Below are 17,859 nucleotides of genomic sequence, written 5' to 3'. Positions count from 1 at the left end.
CTGATTTTCTGTTGCAGAAGCAAGTCAAAAGTGGATGCTGGCTTATATTCTGCTCAGCTTCCCAGCTCTCACTGTTCAGCTAGCACAAGGCTGATGCTTTCAGGCTGCTGAGGTCCTGCCCTTCCATGGGGTATAGCCAGCAATGGCATAGCCCATCTGGTCTCATTATCACCTCTCCTCTGGTCTTCAACATACCTATGTGCGGGGTGTGAGAGGACAGGACTGGGCAAATCTTTTAGAATTTGGCATCTTAGTTTAGCCCAACGCATTTGGGAAGTTGAGAGATGGGGCTGTCAAAGTTGTCCAACTTCCTTGCTAAGCAACAAGCTTTGGCCTGTTTGTCTGTTCAGACTTGGTGGAAGGGAGAAGTGACCTCTCTGCTTGGACATGATGGAAGACAGGAAAACCTGCCCATCTTAGAGGGACATGTTAGGGTAGGTCAGACTTTCATGACAGCATTATCCTCAATAGTAGGTGTACAACAGTACCATCATCACGAAGGGCTAACATACCATATCCATTTTAAAATAAAAAAATTCCTTCCAGTAGCACCTTAAAGACCAACTAAGTTAGTTCTTGGTATGAGCTTTCGTGTGCATGCACACTTCTTCAGATACATGTGTATCTGAAGATAGATGTGTATCTGAAGAAGTGTGCATGCACACGAAAGCTCATACCAAGAACTAACTTAGTTGGTCTTTAAGGTGCTACTGGAAGGAATTTTTTTATTTTGACTATGGCAGACCAACACGGCTACCTATCTACTACATATCCATTTTAGGCAATCTTGCGATGTAGTGCTAGAATTTTATGCAAATGAATCATCTTCATTTTTGCCAAACTTACTCCCACTCTGCAATCAGGTAGGCGCAACAGATCCTGATATGTAGATATGTTAATTTTGCAAAACAGCATGATGTAATTTTTTTATGTAAATAATAAGCACCTTGCTGGTCCGGGGCTCATTTCAAAGAAAATAAACTTTCTTGACTTCTCTGTGTTTCTTAAAATATGCATGTTAGTTGAAACCTTGTCCATGTTGTGATGGCATGCAATGAAGTGTAAAATTAACAAACACACTGCAGTGCAAAATCGTGCACCATTCCACTTACTCATAAATCATTTATGTACATGTTTGATAATCCTGTCTCTTACATTTTCATTCAAGATTTCAAGTGAACCAACTTATCTGCATTCTTTTTCTTACGCATTTGATTACTGTGAGCTTCACACGTGATACAGATAAAGAAGCAAATTGCAACATTGGCATACAACCCAGCATTACAAGCACACTATTTAAAAGCAGAATATTGTAAAGCAGGCATAGGCAAACTCAGCCCTCCAGATGTTTTGAGACTACAATTCCATCATCCCTGACCACTGGTCCTGTTAGCTAGGGATGATGAGAGTTGTAGTTCCAAAACATCTGGAGGGCCGAGTTTGCCAATGCCTGTTGTAAAGCATCATCACCATCATCACCATCATCTTTTTATATTTTTATATACACATAAAATCCCAGGGCACTATCTTTTTAAAGTTAAGCCAGGCTGCATTGCTACAACCATGTATTTAGGAATAAGATTTGTTGAATTTATTATCAGTAAACATGCATAGGATTGGGTATTTAAAAGCCACCAATCTTAATGGGAGACTCAAACATAAATATATCCCCTATTGAAAACAATAAAACTTCTAAGATCTACCTTGCAAAAGCACTGCCAGACTCATCAGATTAGGGTGGACTAACCATCACCCAAGTAACTCTTAAACTGGTCTTCATTGTAGTGACTTGCAAACACAAGTCTTCTTCAAAATTTACACCTCCAAAATATATTGGTTGCTCTTTTGTCACGAAACAGAGGTACAGTATTCAGGTTTCCAGCTGTACTAAAATGTGCAAACTCTACATATTAGTCAGCATGAGAGCCGGTTTGCCCTTTCTGCATTTTCAGGTCAGGACCTGAAGGGCTGAATGAGAGTGAGAGAACCTAGCTATTGGTGCACATAAGCAGAAAGGAAATTTGAAGGAAATTTGCAAATTTCATGATTTATAAGGAGGTGCTCCTGAATAAGTCATGTTGTTCCCTTAATCTCACCCCACATCCCTGCCTCAGCTATCAAATAGTGAGAAAGGATGTAGCCTCTAAAGTGCCACAGAGCTTTTGTTTTTGCAAATTTGACCAAACATGACTGAAATGGTTCAGTTCCTGAGATGTGGTCACGACCATTCACGAAAGGCTGGGTTAAAGAAGTTGAAAACTGATAGTAGGAGGAGAAGCTATTCCAGGACCACATGTAGCCTTTTTGTTTTGTTTTTCAAGGGTCTGGCAGTTCTGTTATGTAAAAAGAAAAATCACATCCTGTACAAAAAACACACCCACACCTCGCAACCAATTTACCATGCTCTGAATAAATTATGCAAATGAGCAAAATGTAACTTTGATTAATTCAAATTGCAATACTTGTATTTCAAGGAGTTCAGAATCTTTTTGTGAGTGGGGAGGTGATACAGTGTAAGGAACAAATGGACATAACAGATGGGAGTGGTAGTGGTAAATTAAGCTACAGGGCAAAAGGCAGAAATTCAGAATAGAAGGACCTGTCGATTTATTTTAAAACTTTTCTCTACCACAAAGCCTAACAACTTGGACTTTCTAGAAGAAATCAGATTTAATTGTGGAACACAAGCCATCACCAGTTGCTTTCTCTTATTTCCTGAGTTGAAAAATGTCCAGCAGTAACACAAAATTATGGGAGAGGATACTTGAATTGATAATGCATAAATAAACATATTGCTCATGTACTGTGTACTGCAAACAAAACTTAATGTACCACTGGACAAGTTACGGTAGTTATATGTTGCTCTTGTATTTACATGAAAACCAATAAACATTATTTGACCGGGGGGAGAGAATTATGGGTTTAGAATTATGGTTAATGGTTAATCCCCCTGCTGACTGATCCTTGAGACAAAAACATAAACCTGTTTGGAAATGTGCAAAGCCATTAAAAAGAGAGAGAAAAGTGTCCTTTGTCCAACTACTTACCGATTTACTGCTATTCACTAGATATTCAACTTGCACAAAATGAAATTCTTAGTGCTCAGGTTTCTATCTGTGTCTAATTTTAAGGTTGTCCCAAAACAACAACAGGTCCTATTGACTCCAGAGCATCAACTGAAGGTGCATGAAGCGACTGCATCACTAAAGCTAAGCAGGTTTGGGCAGGGGCGCCGACTTATAAAAAATATTGGGGGAGCCCGCGAAAGCTCATGAATAATAAATAAGCTCATGAATATGCAGATAAAGTGGCGCTGCCTCCTCGTGAGCGAATAGGGGAGAGCGTGCTGCGCCTATTAATCAGCTCCGAAGGAAATTGGGTGGAGCTTTTGCTCGGGAGGGAGGGCAGGAGGCATGCAGCCCGACCCTGTGCATTTTGGGCTGGGGGAGGGGCGGCGGTGGCGCTCTGCTGGAGGGGCGCCCGAGATTATTGGGGGGGCAGAGCCCCCCCAAACGAATTTTTGAGGGGGCTCGGGCCCCCTCAGGCCCCATGGAGTCGGCGCCTATGGGTTTGGGTCTATTCAGTGCCTGGGCGAGTGACTGTCTGGGAACCACATGCAAGCCACCCTGGGTTCCATGATGGAAGGAAGATGGAATATAAATGTAAGGAAACAAATCAATAAATACACTTCTGCTTTAGGAAGGCAATATCTGAGATTTCAGTTTTTTGGTGTGTGATTTTTTTACCCTGTTTTCCTGATGGGTTCAGTGTGGCTTGGATGCTGTGTAGACTCATCAAAAGCCACTGTGAGTAGTTTTGTCAGCAGTGTGTTGATGGAGAAGAAGGACGTGGAACGACATGTGGATCCAGAATTGGCCTCCACAGTCACTTACGGACTCACTGTTAAAACTGTGTTTATGGAAGACAATCTTACTCGGCTAAGAGTGATCGCCAAAGAAGAAGAAAGTTGATGGAGACAATTGTGCCTTGCTCAGAAGCTTCAATATGCTAAATGAACCTTACACTGCTCAAACTTTTTAACTCGGTGACACCATGAAAAAACAAATCATCTTAGAGGAGTTCCCTCCTCCAAAACTGTTGCTCTGAAGGAATGCCAATTATGAGAATAAACAGGTTACCAAAAGATGGCATGTTTGTTTCTAAGGTAACCATTTTGTCTCCAGACAAAAGCTAGCTTCATTCTTGGGACAAGCAATACAAATAACTTTGTTTATTCAGGGGTCTGATTCTTTGAGTTTCAGCAACAGCACAAAAATATACATGTTAATGGAAATGGCAGCCCCATGCCAAGTTCTCCTCCATCCTGCCTCATCTAGGGTTACCTGTGTAACCTCAATGCCCCACATTACTGGCTGCTGCTGGCAGGTATAGAGAAATAAAACAGGAACATCTGAGTAACTGTTACAAGGAGAGAGGAAAGAATTTGACAAGTTATGAACATGCTCCAACTACCAACAGGAGTCCATTGGGATTTTAAATAAGTACTGCCGCACTCATCTTGACCTTGGACCACATAGTCACTCCACTGTGTTTTAGAACATGTGGCTATCCTCTGTAGACCAATATGACTATATATTTGGCCAACTTGCACTTGCTACATACTGAGTGATCATTGTTGTAAGCAAATGCATGTCCTTGTGTACTAGGCATGAATTAATGGGATTTGTACCTCTGGCATGCCAAAAGGAAACAAAAAAGTTTGAAAACATAGGTTGAAAACATTGCTACAGTTATTAGGATAAAAACATACTAGCACACCAGATTCTATCCTTTTAAATATGTTTGTGGGAGGGGGAGTTATTGTTTTCTTTTTGTTCTTGCTTTTATTGTGTATTTTGTGTTTTTATTTAGTTGTGAACCACTCTTAGACCTTCGGATGAAGGGTGGTATACTAAACAAACAAATAAACAAATAAATAACTGATTATCCAGACACAATGGGTTTTTGTTTTGTTTTGTTTTAGCAATGTAGCCTTGAATGAGTGTTTGGATCTTGCTGCCCCTAGAACCTTCCACCCAAATGTTAATATCTCTTTGCCTCCCCACTCCTGAAATCTGTGGTGTTCCTTTCTTGAAGAAGGGGGGGCCTTTAGATGCTGGATCACAGCTTCATAACTTAAAGACTTGGCAGCTACGGGATGCTGTTTTGGTGGCCACAGCATAAATTAGCTAAAGCAGATCCTTAAGGTCAGACACCTTCTATAATACAGTGTTTGCATTCATTTTACACACTTGGATCTGCAGATAGCAGCGGCAAGGAGGCAAGGACCAAAATCATGGTGAAAGACAAGAGTTACTTGTAAGGTTATTTCATCTTGCTACCATCAAATATGCTTCCATGGCAAAGCAGGATCTCAGCAGGGCAAAGAAGCAGGAAGAAAGTGTGATGATTCACACTGCAAGGGAACAAAACTATAGGGTGCATGTGTCCTGTATGCAAGTCAAATACCCCAGAAGACAAAAAGGAACAGCTGGAGCAATGGCTTCACAGGCAGCAAACTGCTGTTGCTACTGTTCTCTTTGTGTTTGTTTGTATGTTACTACAGCAGTTTGCAAGTGGAATTGGGAACACTGTGACTGCTTAACTCAAACATCCAATTCACTAAGATTACCATTAATAAAAGCCGGAATCTGCTTGGCAACAAGGCCAATCCGCTTAATGCTTTCAGCTAGGTTTTTTGTTTTGTTTTTGTTTTGGTGATGAAATGCCTACCAATTTGAGGAAGAAAGGTTTAAGTGGGCTAGGCTGTGCAGATTCTCATCACAATAAGCTTCATGTGTTATTGTAAAATTGGTCATGAAAACATTCCCTGCTCTGCCCAGAATACTGGTGTTTTGGAATATCAATCTGTGTGAAATTTCATGAACATTGAGGAAAAATTGATTTGAGCAAGACCAATATTTTGCCATGCCTTGGAGAAATAATTTAAGTTCCCAGCCTCTATGGTTTTGAGGCTGCTCAGTTTTCCAGCTGATGGTTATTTACATAAAAATTCATGTCAATTGCATTCATGTCTACTTTGGCCCTGAAATGTACCCTAAAACGTACCAAGGATAAATCATTATTCAAATAGCTTCTCAAAAACATATTCCCCATTTTCCAGTGGATCCATTAACAACATGTGAGAATAGCAGAAAACACAATGGTGTTGTAATGTGTTGTAATGGCTTCAGTTGCATGTCTCTTTAAACCATGGTGCCCTCCACATGTTGCTGGTCTACAACTCCCATCATTGGCTATGGTGGGGCTAATGGGAGATGTAGTTCAACAATATTTGGAGGGCACTATGTTGGTTAGCCCTGATTTAAACCATAGTTAAGCTTAAATATGGCTTAAAGGTGAAGAAGCAGGATGGTGGTGCACAGGAAGAAAAAAAGCAGCTGTCTCATTTTTCTCCCACTCTGCTGCTGCCATGCTACCAGGAGATGAGCCACAACTTAAGTGTTATGTCTGAACTTGGGCTCTTAGTTTGTCTCCCCAACACAAACCATGAGTGATAAACCAAACGCAAGCCTTGGTTATAGTTCACGGTTTGTTTCAGGAGAGACAAATAATGAGCCTGGACTCAGGCAAAATGCTAAGCTAAAGCACAGCTCGGGTCCTTGATTGTGCAGCAGGAGTGAGGGAGAACAGAAGAGGCTGAAATTTTCTTTCCGTGCACCAGCACGTTGCATGGTCCACCTTTAAACCATAGTTAAGCTTAACTGTAGTTTAAAGTGGTGTGCAAACTGGGTGCATGAATACATGGCCCAGGCTATGGCTATTGATTCTTCTGCTCGTGGTGATCTTACGCAATGCAATGAAATGAGGACCAGTTTCAGTTAAAGCTTTCCCCAGTTTTCCAGAGTCAGCAGTGAATAAGCAAGAACTCCTGACTAGAAACAGTCCACTCTCTTGCTGGATCGGCGCCAAAGGGACTGCCAAATATAAACTGCAAAACAACCGAAGCAAAATGCCATTCATTTTTGAAGGCTGTGAGGACATCCCAGCTTTGTGTGATTTATAAACAGTGGATCAAGACTCTCAACCTGCCACATGTGGAAAATTTGACGTTATAGAATGGAATGTAAGTATAAATAGAGGGTGATAGAGACCTGGAGGGGGAAAAAAATTCAGCCTTACTATTATGCATCTGTTCAATGGCACGACGCTGCACATTTTATTTAGATTTATATAGCCTAAGTATCCTTCCATGCTAGCACACTAGGAGCTTTCACTCTAATTCAAAGCCTACAGTATCAGAATACAAATTCCATAACATAATCAAATAGAGTAAAATACTCCATCATAAATCACTGCTGAGGGGGGAAAATAGTAATGAATCATAAAACAACCTCAGTTAACATTATGTCCTTACATTCTCTTCCCCCCCCCACAAGAAGTTTAGAGAAAAAAGTGATAGCAAAATGAAAGGTGGGGAAAAAAGAACACTTTTCTGACCTCTTGTGGGTGATGAGCTTAAGCTCTGAGGCAGGAGAAAAAAGCACCAGCTCCATAAAATGCATAAGCAGCATGCAGTTGCAAAAGCCATTTGATAAATTACAGAAGCGTAACAAATGGTACTTAGCATCAATCTTTTATGGTCCCACCTACTCTCGGATGACTAATGCATCTCCTGCTGGATTCCCCCCCCCCCCGTTATTGAAAAGCTTTAAGCAGCTTCAAGGAGAGCCATTTTTAAAACTCCCAGTGAAATATTTCCTTGCCTGAAATTTGGAACCTTTTCCTAGCATAAGTTATTTTATGTCATTTTCAGGGATTCCTAAAATATGTTACTGAAAGACAGCCATGCTCTGCACGGGCAAAGGAAGGAGGAGAAGGGAAGAGAGATGGAGCCAGCCTGCACGAGAGCCCACTGCACTGCGGGGGGAGCTAAATTATACAAGCTCTGCTCTAGGCCCTCTTTCTTTTACAGCAGCATAGGTCTATATGCAGGAGCGAGCTATTGTGGCTCTTCCACGGGGTCTACTGATTGAGCATTCACCCTGGTTTGCTTGCACGAAACTGACACAGAGGCTAGATCATATCTGGTCTTTTTTGAGCTTTCCTTCTGATTTGTATGTGGGACAGCTATATGACTACGAGCATTTACCCTGCATGCATTCTGACTTTCCTGTGGGCAGTTTACATGTCTTCCTGTTAGTCGCTCATTCATTTCACACTTTTTAAAGGATTTCAAACCTGCAAAAAGTTTTTTTTTAAGTGGATTTGTTCCGCTAGGGTAACATAGTGTTTTGATCTTCTTTAAATACATGAACCTTAAGTCCTGGCATGCGACTGAATCACTCCTGCAAAATACTGGCAGCCTAGAGGCACCCTTAATCATTGTCTTTTCCTTCTGAATCCCCGAGTATGTTTTAAATGTAGATGAGCACAGCTGGCAATTGTACTAACTACTACCAAGTACATACTAAAATGCTGAAATGCTTCTTCAGAATCAGCGGCTTTCTGTAGCACCCAAAATAGCAGCATGAAGTTGCTTTTTCTGACAGAAAGGTGGTTTATGAATCGCTTGTGATAAAAAGCCCCCAATAATTCTGAAGCACCTTGTTAGTTTTTAAGATGGAACATTATGAGACTCTTTGCTCTCCAAATGATAGGTACATGTACACATTACAAGAGACACATCAAGTTTCATCCGTGTGTGTGTGTGTGTGTGTGTGTGTGTGTATCCATCCAGTTGAACAAAGACTAGCCAAAAACTGCAGGCTTGTACTGAAATGTACTGGCAGCAAATAAAACAGCCTCTTCACCTCTGACAACACCAGGCTCTTCCAGCTCAGCTCAGTGCTCACTCACTCTCTCTCAAATGAAGATAATGAAATCACATGAACAATACTAGGGTTCAGTGGGGCTGGCTTGCCTCTCTGACTACGGGTGTCCGGGGCCGCGAGCCATCATTGGGCCATGCATGCTATGTCATCACACCCCTAGCATGTATTATGTCATCATACCCCCCAGCGTGTGTGTGCTGACATCATCGCACCCTCTGGCATGCTGACATAATTTGCACACGTAGCTGTGCCACACCGGTCCCCTCATTTAAAATGTTGTGGGAGCCAGGGCATTCAAGGCCCCAGGGACTCAGCACCTATGCTACAGCTGTAACCTCTTCTGGGGAGGTTCTGTAAAGAAACATAATGAAAATCAGTAATGTTGGGTGCCAAGCCAAGGGCCCCCAAAATTGTTCAGATCCATAACAGCGAGGATCCATTTGGGGTCACCAAATTTTGGCCTCGCTCAGGGTACCATCTTACCAAAGACTTCCAAAGTCTGCCCCTACACACGTGCCCAGTTACAGATTAGTAGGGCATTGGGAACAGACCTCAGAAACATAGGCGTTACAAAACCATCTCTGTAGTAACAAATGTATTGTTGCATAGTCAAATAAATATATTTGCACATTTATGTGTATGTGTGTGTTATTGCACTATATAAAATCTGCAGCAAACAAGTGATGGAGAGAATTGCAAATCCTGAGTCATTTTCAGGACTTAGTTGTCTCTCAGAAGCTACTTCTGAAAAGAGGCTTGCAGGACTATCTTTCGCAGAAACTCATACTGTCAAACCATTCAAGACCACACTGGTAAAAAATGGGCCAAGTAGAGGTTAAAGTCATTCAACTGGTAATAAAGCAGCATAGTTTCCTAATATACATACAGAAATGCCTACAAGGAGAAAAAAATGTGCAAAAATGTTTCTCTGTACACAGGAGAATTAATTAAGATGTAGCCTGCAACACTGAACTTCTTGCAATTCAATTTTGTGCTTGTTTACTTGAAGCCCCACTGCATTCAGTGGAGCTTACATCTAGGTAAGGGTACATAGGATTGTACCCTTGCATCATAATCCTATGCATGGGTACAAAGATGTATGAGTAAGCACTCATTAGTAAGTGTGCTTAGGATTGCAGCCTTGGTGCATTCATTGATTTTAGTGAGAAAAAGATTGATCAGCCTATGATATTTAGTGATGGTTGAAAGAGAGCTACCACTAATTGCTACCATGAATCCAAATTATGCACACAAAAAAGCACACATGAACATCTCTATAACACTTGAAGTATTCATTTGCATTTTCTTTACACTAGTACAGGAAACCTTACCTCCTAATTGTTTATTTGACAAACTGGAGAGAATCTAGTAATAAATATATTTTAAGCTATCAGTTTTGAAATCAGTAACGGGAATCCATTACATCAACCACAGGAAGTATTAGATATTCTTATTTTAAAAGTCGACACTGTACTCAATATGTTGCCCAGCAACCAACTCTCCAGTAACGAAAGCAGAGACAGGCATTTAATCCTCAGGCATCATGTGTTCCTGTAAAGATTTCCATGCACATCTAGGCACTGCCACAACCACATGGGTATAGTGATTTCTAACAGATCTATGCCATGACACATGACAGCACACAAATGTGCATGATTTCTAATATTTTAGTATGAATATCTAAAGCAAAAGCATTGAAATTAGCTCTGCAGCGTATCAGGGCTGTTATGTATTTCGTTCCTAGTGCCTCATAATCATGCCTTTTTATCTACTGGATACATAAACATTCTGATGTGATCTGGAATATTAAATCCCAAGTAATAGCAATAAACATCTGTTACTTACATTTTTGAATCATCCCATAGTGCACAATAGGGATTCAATGTGCCCTGAAACAAATAACAATCACCCATCAAAATTTGTTCTTTGCTGACAGAGATAACGAATGGTTATGACCAAATGTACAGAATTTTAAATGGAAAAAACATCCTCAACCCTGAATTTTTAAAAAGGAAGATTTGCTTTGCAAAGGCAATCATTTCACTACCCTTGTGAATCAAAGGATCCCATCACCCACCCATCATCACAGTGTAGGAATGTGGAAGACCAGAATGCAGAAGAGAAGCAGCACATGTTCTTTTCTAGTTGAAGAACTCAAATGTCAAAGGCTGGTGTTGTCAAACTATTAATTGTCCAATTATATATTGGGCAAACTAGCTACACCCAATCGTGTCCTGAGACCTACAGATGCAATTTGCACGTGCTGCAGCATTTATATTTTGCAACTGCTAATTGGTGCTTCCTCTTGTCTCCGTAACAGCTCACACTGTACTAAAAACATTAATATTTGATTGCAAAACTTAGGTAGATTCTTAAAAATCCAACTCTCTGAAAGATGCTGCCCTTGGGGCACTAAAACAGGTAAAATTCATCACACACGTTTTATTTTATTGCCCATTTTATGCAAAAATATGTAAGTATTCGGCCCCCTTATTGAAGGAGGGGATTTATCGCACTGACTCTTGCAGGGTGTCTTATCTGCTGAACAATTGTAGTAAGGACGTTGTGGAGAATGTGGCAAGATGTTTGAGTGATGCTATAAAATTACATCACCATAGGTCCTAAGAACCATTTTCATACCTCACAATATCTGGACAGTTTTATCCTAAAGTATCTCCCACTATGTTTCGTTAACTATGTTGCTTTCTGATCCATGTATACAATGAACTTTTTCTATGCAAGGAGATTGATTGATTGATTGATTGATTGCAAAACTCAGCTTTTTAAAAATAATAATAACAAAAAGACTGATGGAAATAGGGGATATCTACTGGCTGGCATGAAATGAGCCTAGTTTGGCTGCTCTCATTATAAACACTAGCAGAAAAAGTACTTGGGGAGCTGTATGTAAAAAGCTCCATAAACAGCATTTCGTATTTGGCTGCAAACCAGGTCATTCTGACCTGGATTGCTGAAAAAGTGCAAAAAAGAAGAAGCTTTCCCTTAGATTTCACTACTTCGCTTTCTTTATTGATTTGGAAACTTTATTCCTGGTGTCCGGAAATTACTGAAAACCTCCTCTTTAAATGCCTGCCTCTGGATCAGCCATCTTATGCCCAAACAGCATAGATAATGAAACAGATCATATACAATCTTTTGCAGCAGTTCCACTCCAGCAAATTCAAGCAGGATATGTACCCTAGTAGGCTGCTGATTAGTTTGAGGTTTCAGCCAGAAATGTGTGTGGGGAGGTCTGCGCTTCAGAGAGGGGCAACAAAGAACAGGGCGATAGTGGCAGTCTCCTGTCTGTGGAGTGTTCTCCTCAGTAAGGTCTGCCTAGCACTGATACTAATGTATTTTTTGGTACCAGGTGAAAACTACGATCTCAGGCAGTTTATGGAACATGATGACTTGGTTGCTATAGCTTATTCGCTGGTGACTTTCTAAATAGTTGAGAACATTTTTTCCCCTTTTACTTTTGAAAGTTTTTTTTTAAACCTACAATCGTCTATGGCTATTTAAAACTTCTATTTTAAATTTGTCATAAGTCATCTAGAGACTGCTACTATTAAGCAACTAACAAGTTGAATGAATAAATGAATGAATACATAAATAAATAGTTCCTCTTCCCCCCTCACTTTTCCAGGCTTTTGGTTTTAAATATAAGCCTCCTGATGCTATATTTGTATATGGTTTTGACAACCGAACATAAGAAGTGTCCTGCAGAGCATGAAATATAGCTTTCCGATTGGACTAATGAAAGATAAATGTAAAATACCATAGTTCATTTCCAGAAAGGCCTCTGCATCCAAGTTCCCTCCAGGATGGGCAAAAGAGTATTGCATGAATTAGAAAACAACAACACACAACTGCATCTTGCCCTGGGTAGCATGCATACTGCAATTAGTGCTGAAATGGGTCTGCTTATCTCCTAACAGATGGTTGGCATGATCAGTTTTGATTATGCAGCTCACCTGTCTGGGAAAAGGTTCTGAATTCAAGCCTGACATCTCTACCGTAGCATGCCAACAAGGATATTCCTGGTTCAAAGCCTACTTCTGTCATGAACTCTCCAGGCTGCACTAGGCAAACTACTGTTATCTCAGCCACAGCAACTTCTGTCTGACTTGAGAGGAAGTCAGGATGTCAAACTAAGTTGGTTTCTCCCTGTTGCAGTAGTCCACACATATTACGATCTGTTTCAGTCTTGATTTTAGCACAGAAATGGCTTTGGCAATATGGTCACCATGATGGATGACCTATGCTGGGAGAAGAACAGGGAAAGGGCAAGCTTACTTGTGACTCTACCCATGATGGTATCCTTCCATGTAGGCTGCCCAGATTAGGTGATGGGTATACTACCTCGTTGTGCTTCCATTCCTTTCTAGAAGTCTGCTTCCAGAAGGTGGTGCTGGTGAACCGCGGTTTAGTATTATGCCTGACATACTACAGAGTTTCCATTCCTCACACTCCTATCTGCCTCTAAAGGGATAGGTATAGCAGAATAGTGAATAGAGTTGTTTCTAGATGTGGAAGATGAACGACTTAGTGCAGAAGTATAATGTGGCTGATCAGTCCATGGCAGTCATCTTTTGATCAAGTCCATAAGTTTGGCAGACAGGTTATGACTAGTATCCTTTCATACTGGGATCCCGTCCCTCAGGTATTATGTCTGTTAAACACAATTCTCACTAAAGTAGCAGTTTTTGGAAAAACATCTCAAGTCTCCGACATTCATCTGATCATAGTGATTAAATTAAGCAATAAAGAAATTGTTTAACAAATCATACACTGAATAACATTGAGCTGTTATTCATGTAACATGAGAAAAGAGTAATTGAATAAAGAAAGTCGGGATTTTATTTCTTATTCAGTAATTTAATTAAATAATTAGCCCGTTTAATTGGTGGCATGAACATGAGTGCTTTGTGAGCTGTTAATACAGAACATTCAATGTCTATGGATGAAACAAAATTATCTTCACCTTATTAAGTAGAGTACAAAGTTCAAAGACAAACTGTGCCAAATGAAGACATTTTAATTAGAAAAATTACTATCTATTCTTAAATTCAGGTAAATTATGGCAAAGGAGAAAAGAGAAAATCATTAAGATAGCAAGTGGGGCGGGGGCAAAGATACTGATTAATTAGCAATGGCATTTTCAACTAACGTGTCAGGGAACTGCCATCAGAGCATCAGGTGGTGGAGGGACTCAGGCAGGATGAAAGAGACTCAACTGCTGAAGCAGGGACCAGCAGGGGGAGGAGTGAGTCTCTGAGGGAATGCGAGCAGGAGGGAGGGCTCAGGGAGGCTTCCAGCGAGAACAGTGGGGAGGTATCGGAGTCTCCCATAGGGAGACCCATACCTCGCAGGAAACTGTCACGCCGTGAGTCCAGGAGACGCGTTTCCGTTAAGGAACTTCTTTGCTGGAAACGCTTCCGCAGACAGCCACTGTCGGACTCTACTAGTGACTAGAGCAGACATGTCTGAGGAGCTCCGTCACACACGGAGGTTTGTGGGGGCGCACAAACTCTGAGGGAGCACGTTTTCACGCACAAGCAGCTAATCAAACCCTCACAGCAGTCCGACAGTCTTTGTACGCTGCCTGTGCAAGAGAAGGCATCATGAGCGAACCAACCGGAACCGGAGGAGCAGGGGCTGGAGCTGGTCCAAGCTTGGAAGATAGATACCGAGCGTTGGAGGTTCAACTGGCCCTGCAGACGGCGAGGCTGGAGGAGAGAAGGGCTCAGGATGCAGACAAGAAGGGGAGAGCCACTCAATTCCCCAGAAAGGTACCAGGATTGGTGCAGAAATTTGGGGGGGACCCCAAGGACTACCATGCTTTTAGGACAGAGATGCAATATGCCCTTAATGTGCAGTTCGATGAGTTCCCTGATGAGGAATCGCGAGTTGCTTTTGTAATTGGGCATCTTGAGAAAGGGGCTAGAGACTGGGTTCGACCCCTAATGGCAACGCACAATGACATACTAAAGGACACAATGAAGTTCTTTCGTGCAATGGATATCATGTTTTCCAGCGATATTGAGGAAGGGGTGGTGCGCAGACAGCTAATGGCTTGTAAGCAGGGGAGTCGATCTGTCCGTGAATATTGGACTGAGTTTACCATGCTGATTCATAGACTGAGTTGGGATTTATCGGCGGCACCCGTTCAAATGCTATTTGAAGAAGGTCTTTCTTCGGGGGTGAAAGACGAGCTGGCACGGAGCCCCAGGGCGGAGTCTATGGATCAGCTGACCAAATCTGCGCTGACCATAGGAGCGCGGCAGGAGGCAAGAGCCTTGGAGAGGCGGGAAGGGAGAGGGGAACGTTGGAAGGAGTTCCGCATTCCAGACATTCCTGAGCCAGCTTTCCCGCCGGCAGAGCCGATGGAAATCGGAACAGCGCGCGCGCGCGCATTTTCAAAAACCAGCGAGGGAGCTAAGAAGGAGGGAAAGGGCCCCCGGAAATGCTATCTCTGCCAACAGCCAGGCCACTTTGCCAGAGTCTGCCCCCAGAGGAAGGAATGGCAAGGGATGGTGGGAGCTGTTGAGGGGGGAGAAGAAGGGGGAGCGGAGCAGGTAAAAGCCAACGCCTGGTTGCCACAATTGGGGCACTGCAGCCAGGCCAAAGAGCAGTGAAAGTGCCCGTGCCAGAAGCTCCTCGACCTGCTCTAGTGATTGAAGTGTCGCTAGAGCTGCAGAATGGGCACCCCCTAAAAATAAAGGCGCTATTGGACTCAGGCAGCTCCTGCAACTTTATGAGCAAGGAGTTTGCTGCTGAACACCAGATACAGACCATCCCTTTAAGCAACCCCCTGCAGGTGACCACGATTGATGGCAGGGAGTTGTTGGGAGGAGGAGTCCGCTTGCAGACTGTCCCAATGATAATGAGGGTGGCAAGGCACACCGAACTGATAGCGTTTAATGTGGCCACCCTGGGAGGCGCTCCCATTATTTTGGGAATGAGCTGGCTAGCTCTACATGATCCGCTGGTTGGCTGGCATCAAAGAGTGGTGTCCTTTGGTTCAGCACATTGCCTAGAACACTGCAAAGGGGAGAAGGGTTCAGTAGGGGCCCAAGCCACCCTAGCAGGGACTGAAGTAATGGGGAAGGTGAAGGTACCACCACAGTATGCAGATCTCAGCGACGTGTTCAGCGAGAAGGAAGCTGACCAACTACCACCTCATAGACCCTTTGATTGTCAGATCAATTTACTCCCTGGAGCACAGCTTCCCGTGGGCAAGTTGTATGCCATGTCAGACAGGGAAATGCAGGAGTTGCGAGGGTTCATTGACAAGAACCTGAAGAGAGGCTTCATCAGAGAGTCCAAAGCAGCAGGGGGGAGCCCAGTGTTCTTTGTGGACAAAAAAAATGCGGACAAGCCGAGACTTGTATGTGATTTTAGGCGGCTGAATGCAGTGACTGAACCGGTGGCGTTCCCTATGCCCAGAATTGATGATATTTTGACCATGGTGAGGAAGGGAAAGATTTTCACAAAGCTGGATCTAAGGGGGGCGTACAACCTGATACGCATAAGGAAAGGGGATGAATGGAAAACCACCATGTTTACCCCTTTGGGGGCGTTTGAATACCTCGTTATGCCATTTGGATTACAAGCAGGCTCCGCGTGTTTTCAATCTTTTATGAACCACGTGCTGGGTCCTTTGCTCTACAAGAATTGCGTTGCCTTTCTAGATGATGTGTTGGTGTATTCTGAGAATGAGGAGCAACATGTGAGAGACGTCAGAGAAGTGTTGAGCAGACTGCAAGCCAACAGGCTGTGGGTCAAACTGGAGAAGTGTCGGTTCCATACCAAGGAGGTGGAATTCCTGGGGTACCGCCTGTCAGACAAGGGATTGGCCATGGATCCCGGCAAGGTACAGGCAGTGCTGGAATGGAAAACACCCAAAACCAAGAAGGATGTGCAGAGGTTCCTAGGGTTTGGAAACTTTTATCGTAAGTTCATCCGCAACTTCGCCCATCTGACGGCGCCCATCACTGACTGTCTCAGCAGTAAGAAGAAGTTTGTATGGACGGCGGAGGCGGAGCGAGCGTTTGAGGAACTGAAAAGGGCCTTCGCCTCTGAAGAACAACTTCTGCATGTGGATTTACGAAAGAAGCTAAGGGTTGAAACAGACGCATCTGACAGAGCCATAGGGGCGGTGCTTCTTCTGCAGCCGGGGAAGGAGGAGTCGGAGTGGCGTCCGTGTGCCTTCTTCTCGCGGAAGCTGAACAAATCCGAGAGGAACTACACGGTGTACGACCGAGAACTGCTTGCTATTCATGAGGCGTTCCGGAGATGGAGGCATCTGCTAGTTGGTGCACAACATAAAGTGCAAGTGTGCACGGACCATAAAAATCTAGAGTACTGGAGAACGGCGCGAGTGCTCAACCAAAGGCAGTTGAGATGGGCCCAAGAGTTCTCCAAATTTAACTTTGAGATTTGTTATGTGCCAGGCCCAGAGAATGTTAGGGCGGACGCTCTCTCACGCAAACCTGAATATTTGGAGGGGGAGGGAGCACCCGAAGAAACCCATATCATTCCAGAGGACCGCTGGGTGTGTGGGGCGACTTTGGTGGGGCAAAGGGAATTGGTAGAGGGTACGGTGCAGGATGCATACGCCCAGGGGAAACTCAGGGATCTCAGAGGGGAGGAAGACAAACCCGGTGGTTTTGAGGAGAGAAATGGGGCATTGTATTATAAGGGAGCGTTATATATACCTGAAGGGGAATTGAGGGAGAAAGTACTCAAGCAGCTGCACGATAGCCCCACAGCAGGGCACTTTGGGCAACACAAAACCATGTGGCTGGTTACCAGGGAATTTTGGTGGCCCAAGGTCAGGGAAGATGTGCGGGAGTATGTGAGAGGGTGTGAACAATGCCAAAGAGCCAAGGGGGAGAGGCAGGCGCCGGCGGGTTTATTAGAACCACTGCCCACACCTGAGAGACCGTGGGAAGCAGTGGCAATAGATTTCATGACTGATCTGCCAAGGTCTAGAGGGAAAACAGCCATCATGGTTGTAGTAGACCTGTTAACTAAAATGGCCCACTTCATAGCCTGCTCA

At 43.2% G+C, this 17,859-nt stretch overlaps 1 protein-coding gene across 5 annotated transcripts in view; it reads right to left on the bottom strand.

Annotated features, from left to right (window-relative positions):
• The window catches only part of ADGRB3 (adhesion G protein-coupled receptor B3), a 466,862-nt gene that overhangs the window by 192,463 nt on the left and 256,540 nt on the right, over positions 1-17,859 (bottom strand). For all 5 annotated transcript variants that reach the window (XM_081186906.1, XM_081186903.1, XM_081186902.1 and 2 more), the window contains one exon: positions 10,641-10,684. In XM_081186906.1, the coding sequence (XP_081043032.1) occupies positions 10,641-10,684 (44 nt within the window). The remainder of the gene's footprint in view (positions 1-10,640; positions 10,685-17,859) is intronic.

This window comes from Podarcis bocagei, assembly GCF_964188305.1.
Source record: "Podarcis bocagei genome assembly, chromosome: 3".
Classification (NCBI taxonomy): domain Eukaryota; kingdom Metazoa; phylum Chordata; class Lepidosauria; order Squamata; family Lacertidae; genus Podarcis; species Podarcis bocagei.
This window is presented reverse-complemented; position numbering and strand designations above follow the sequence as displayed.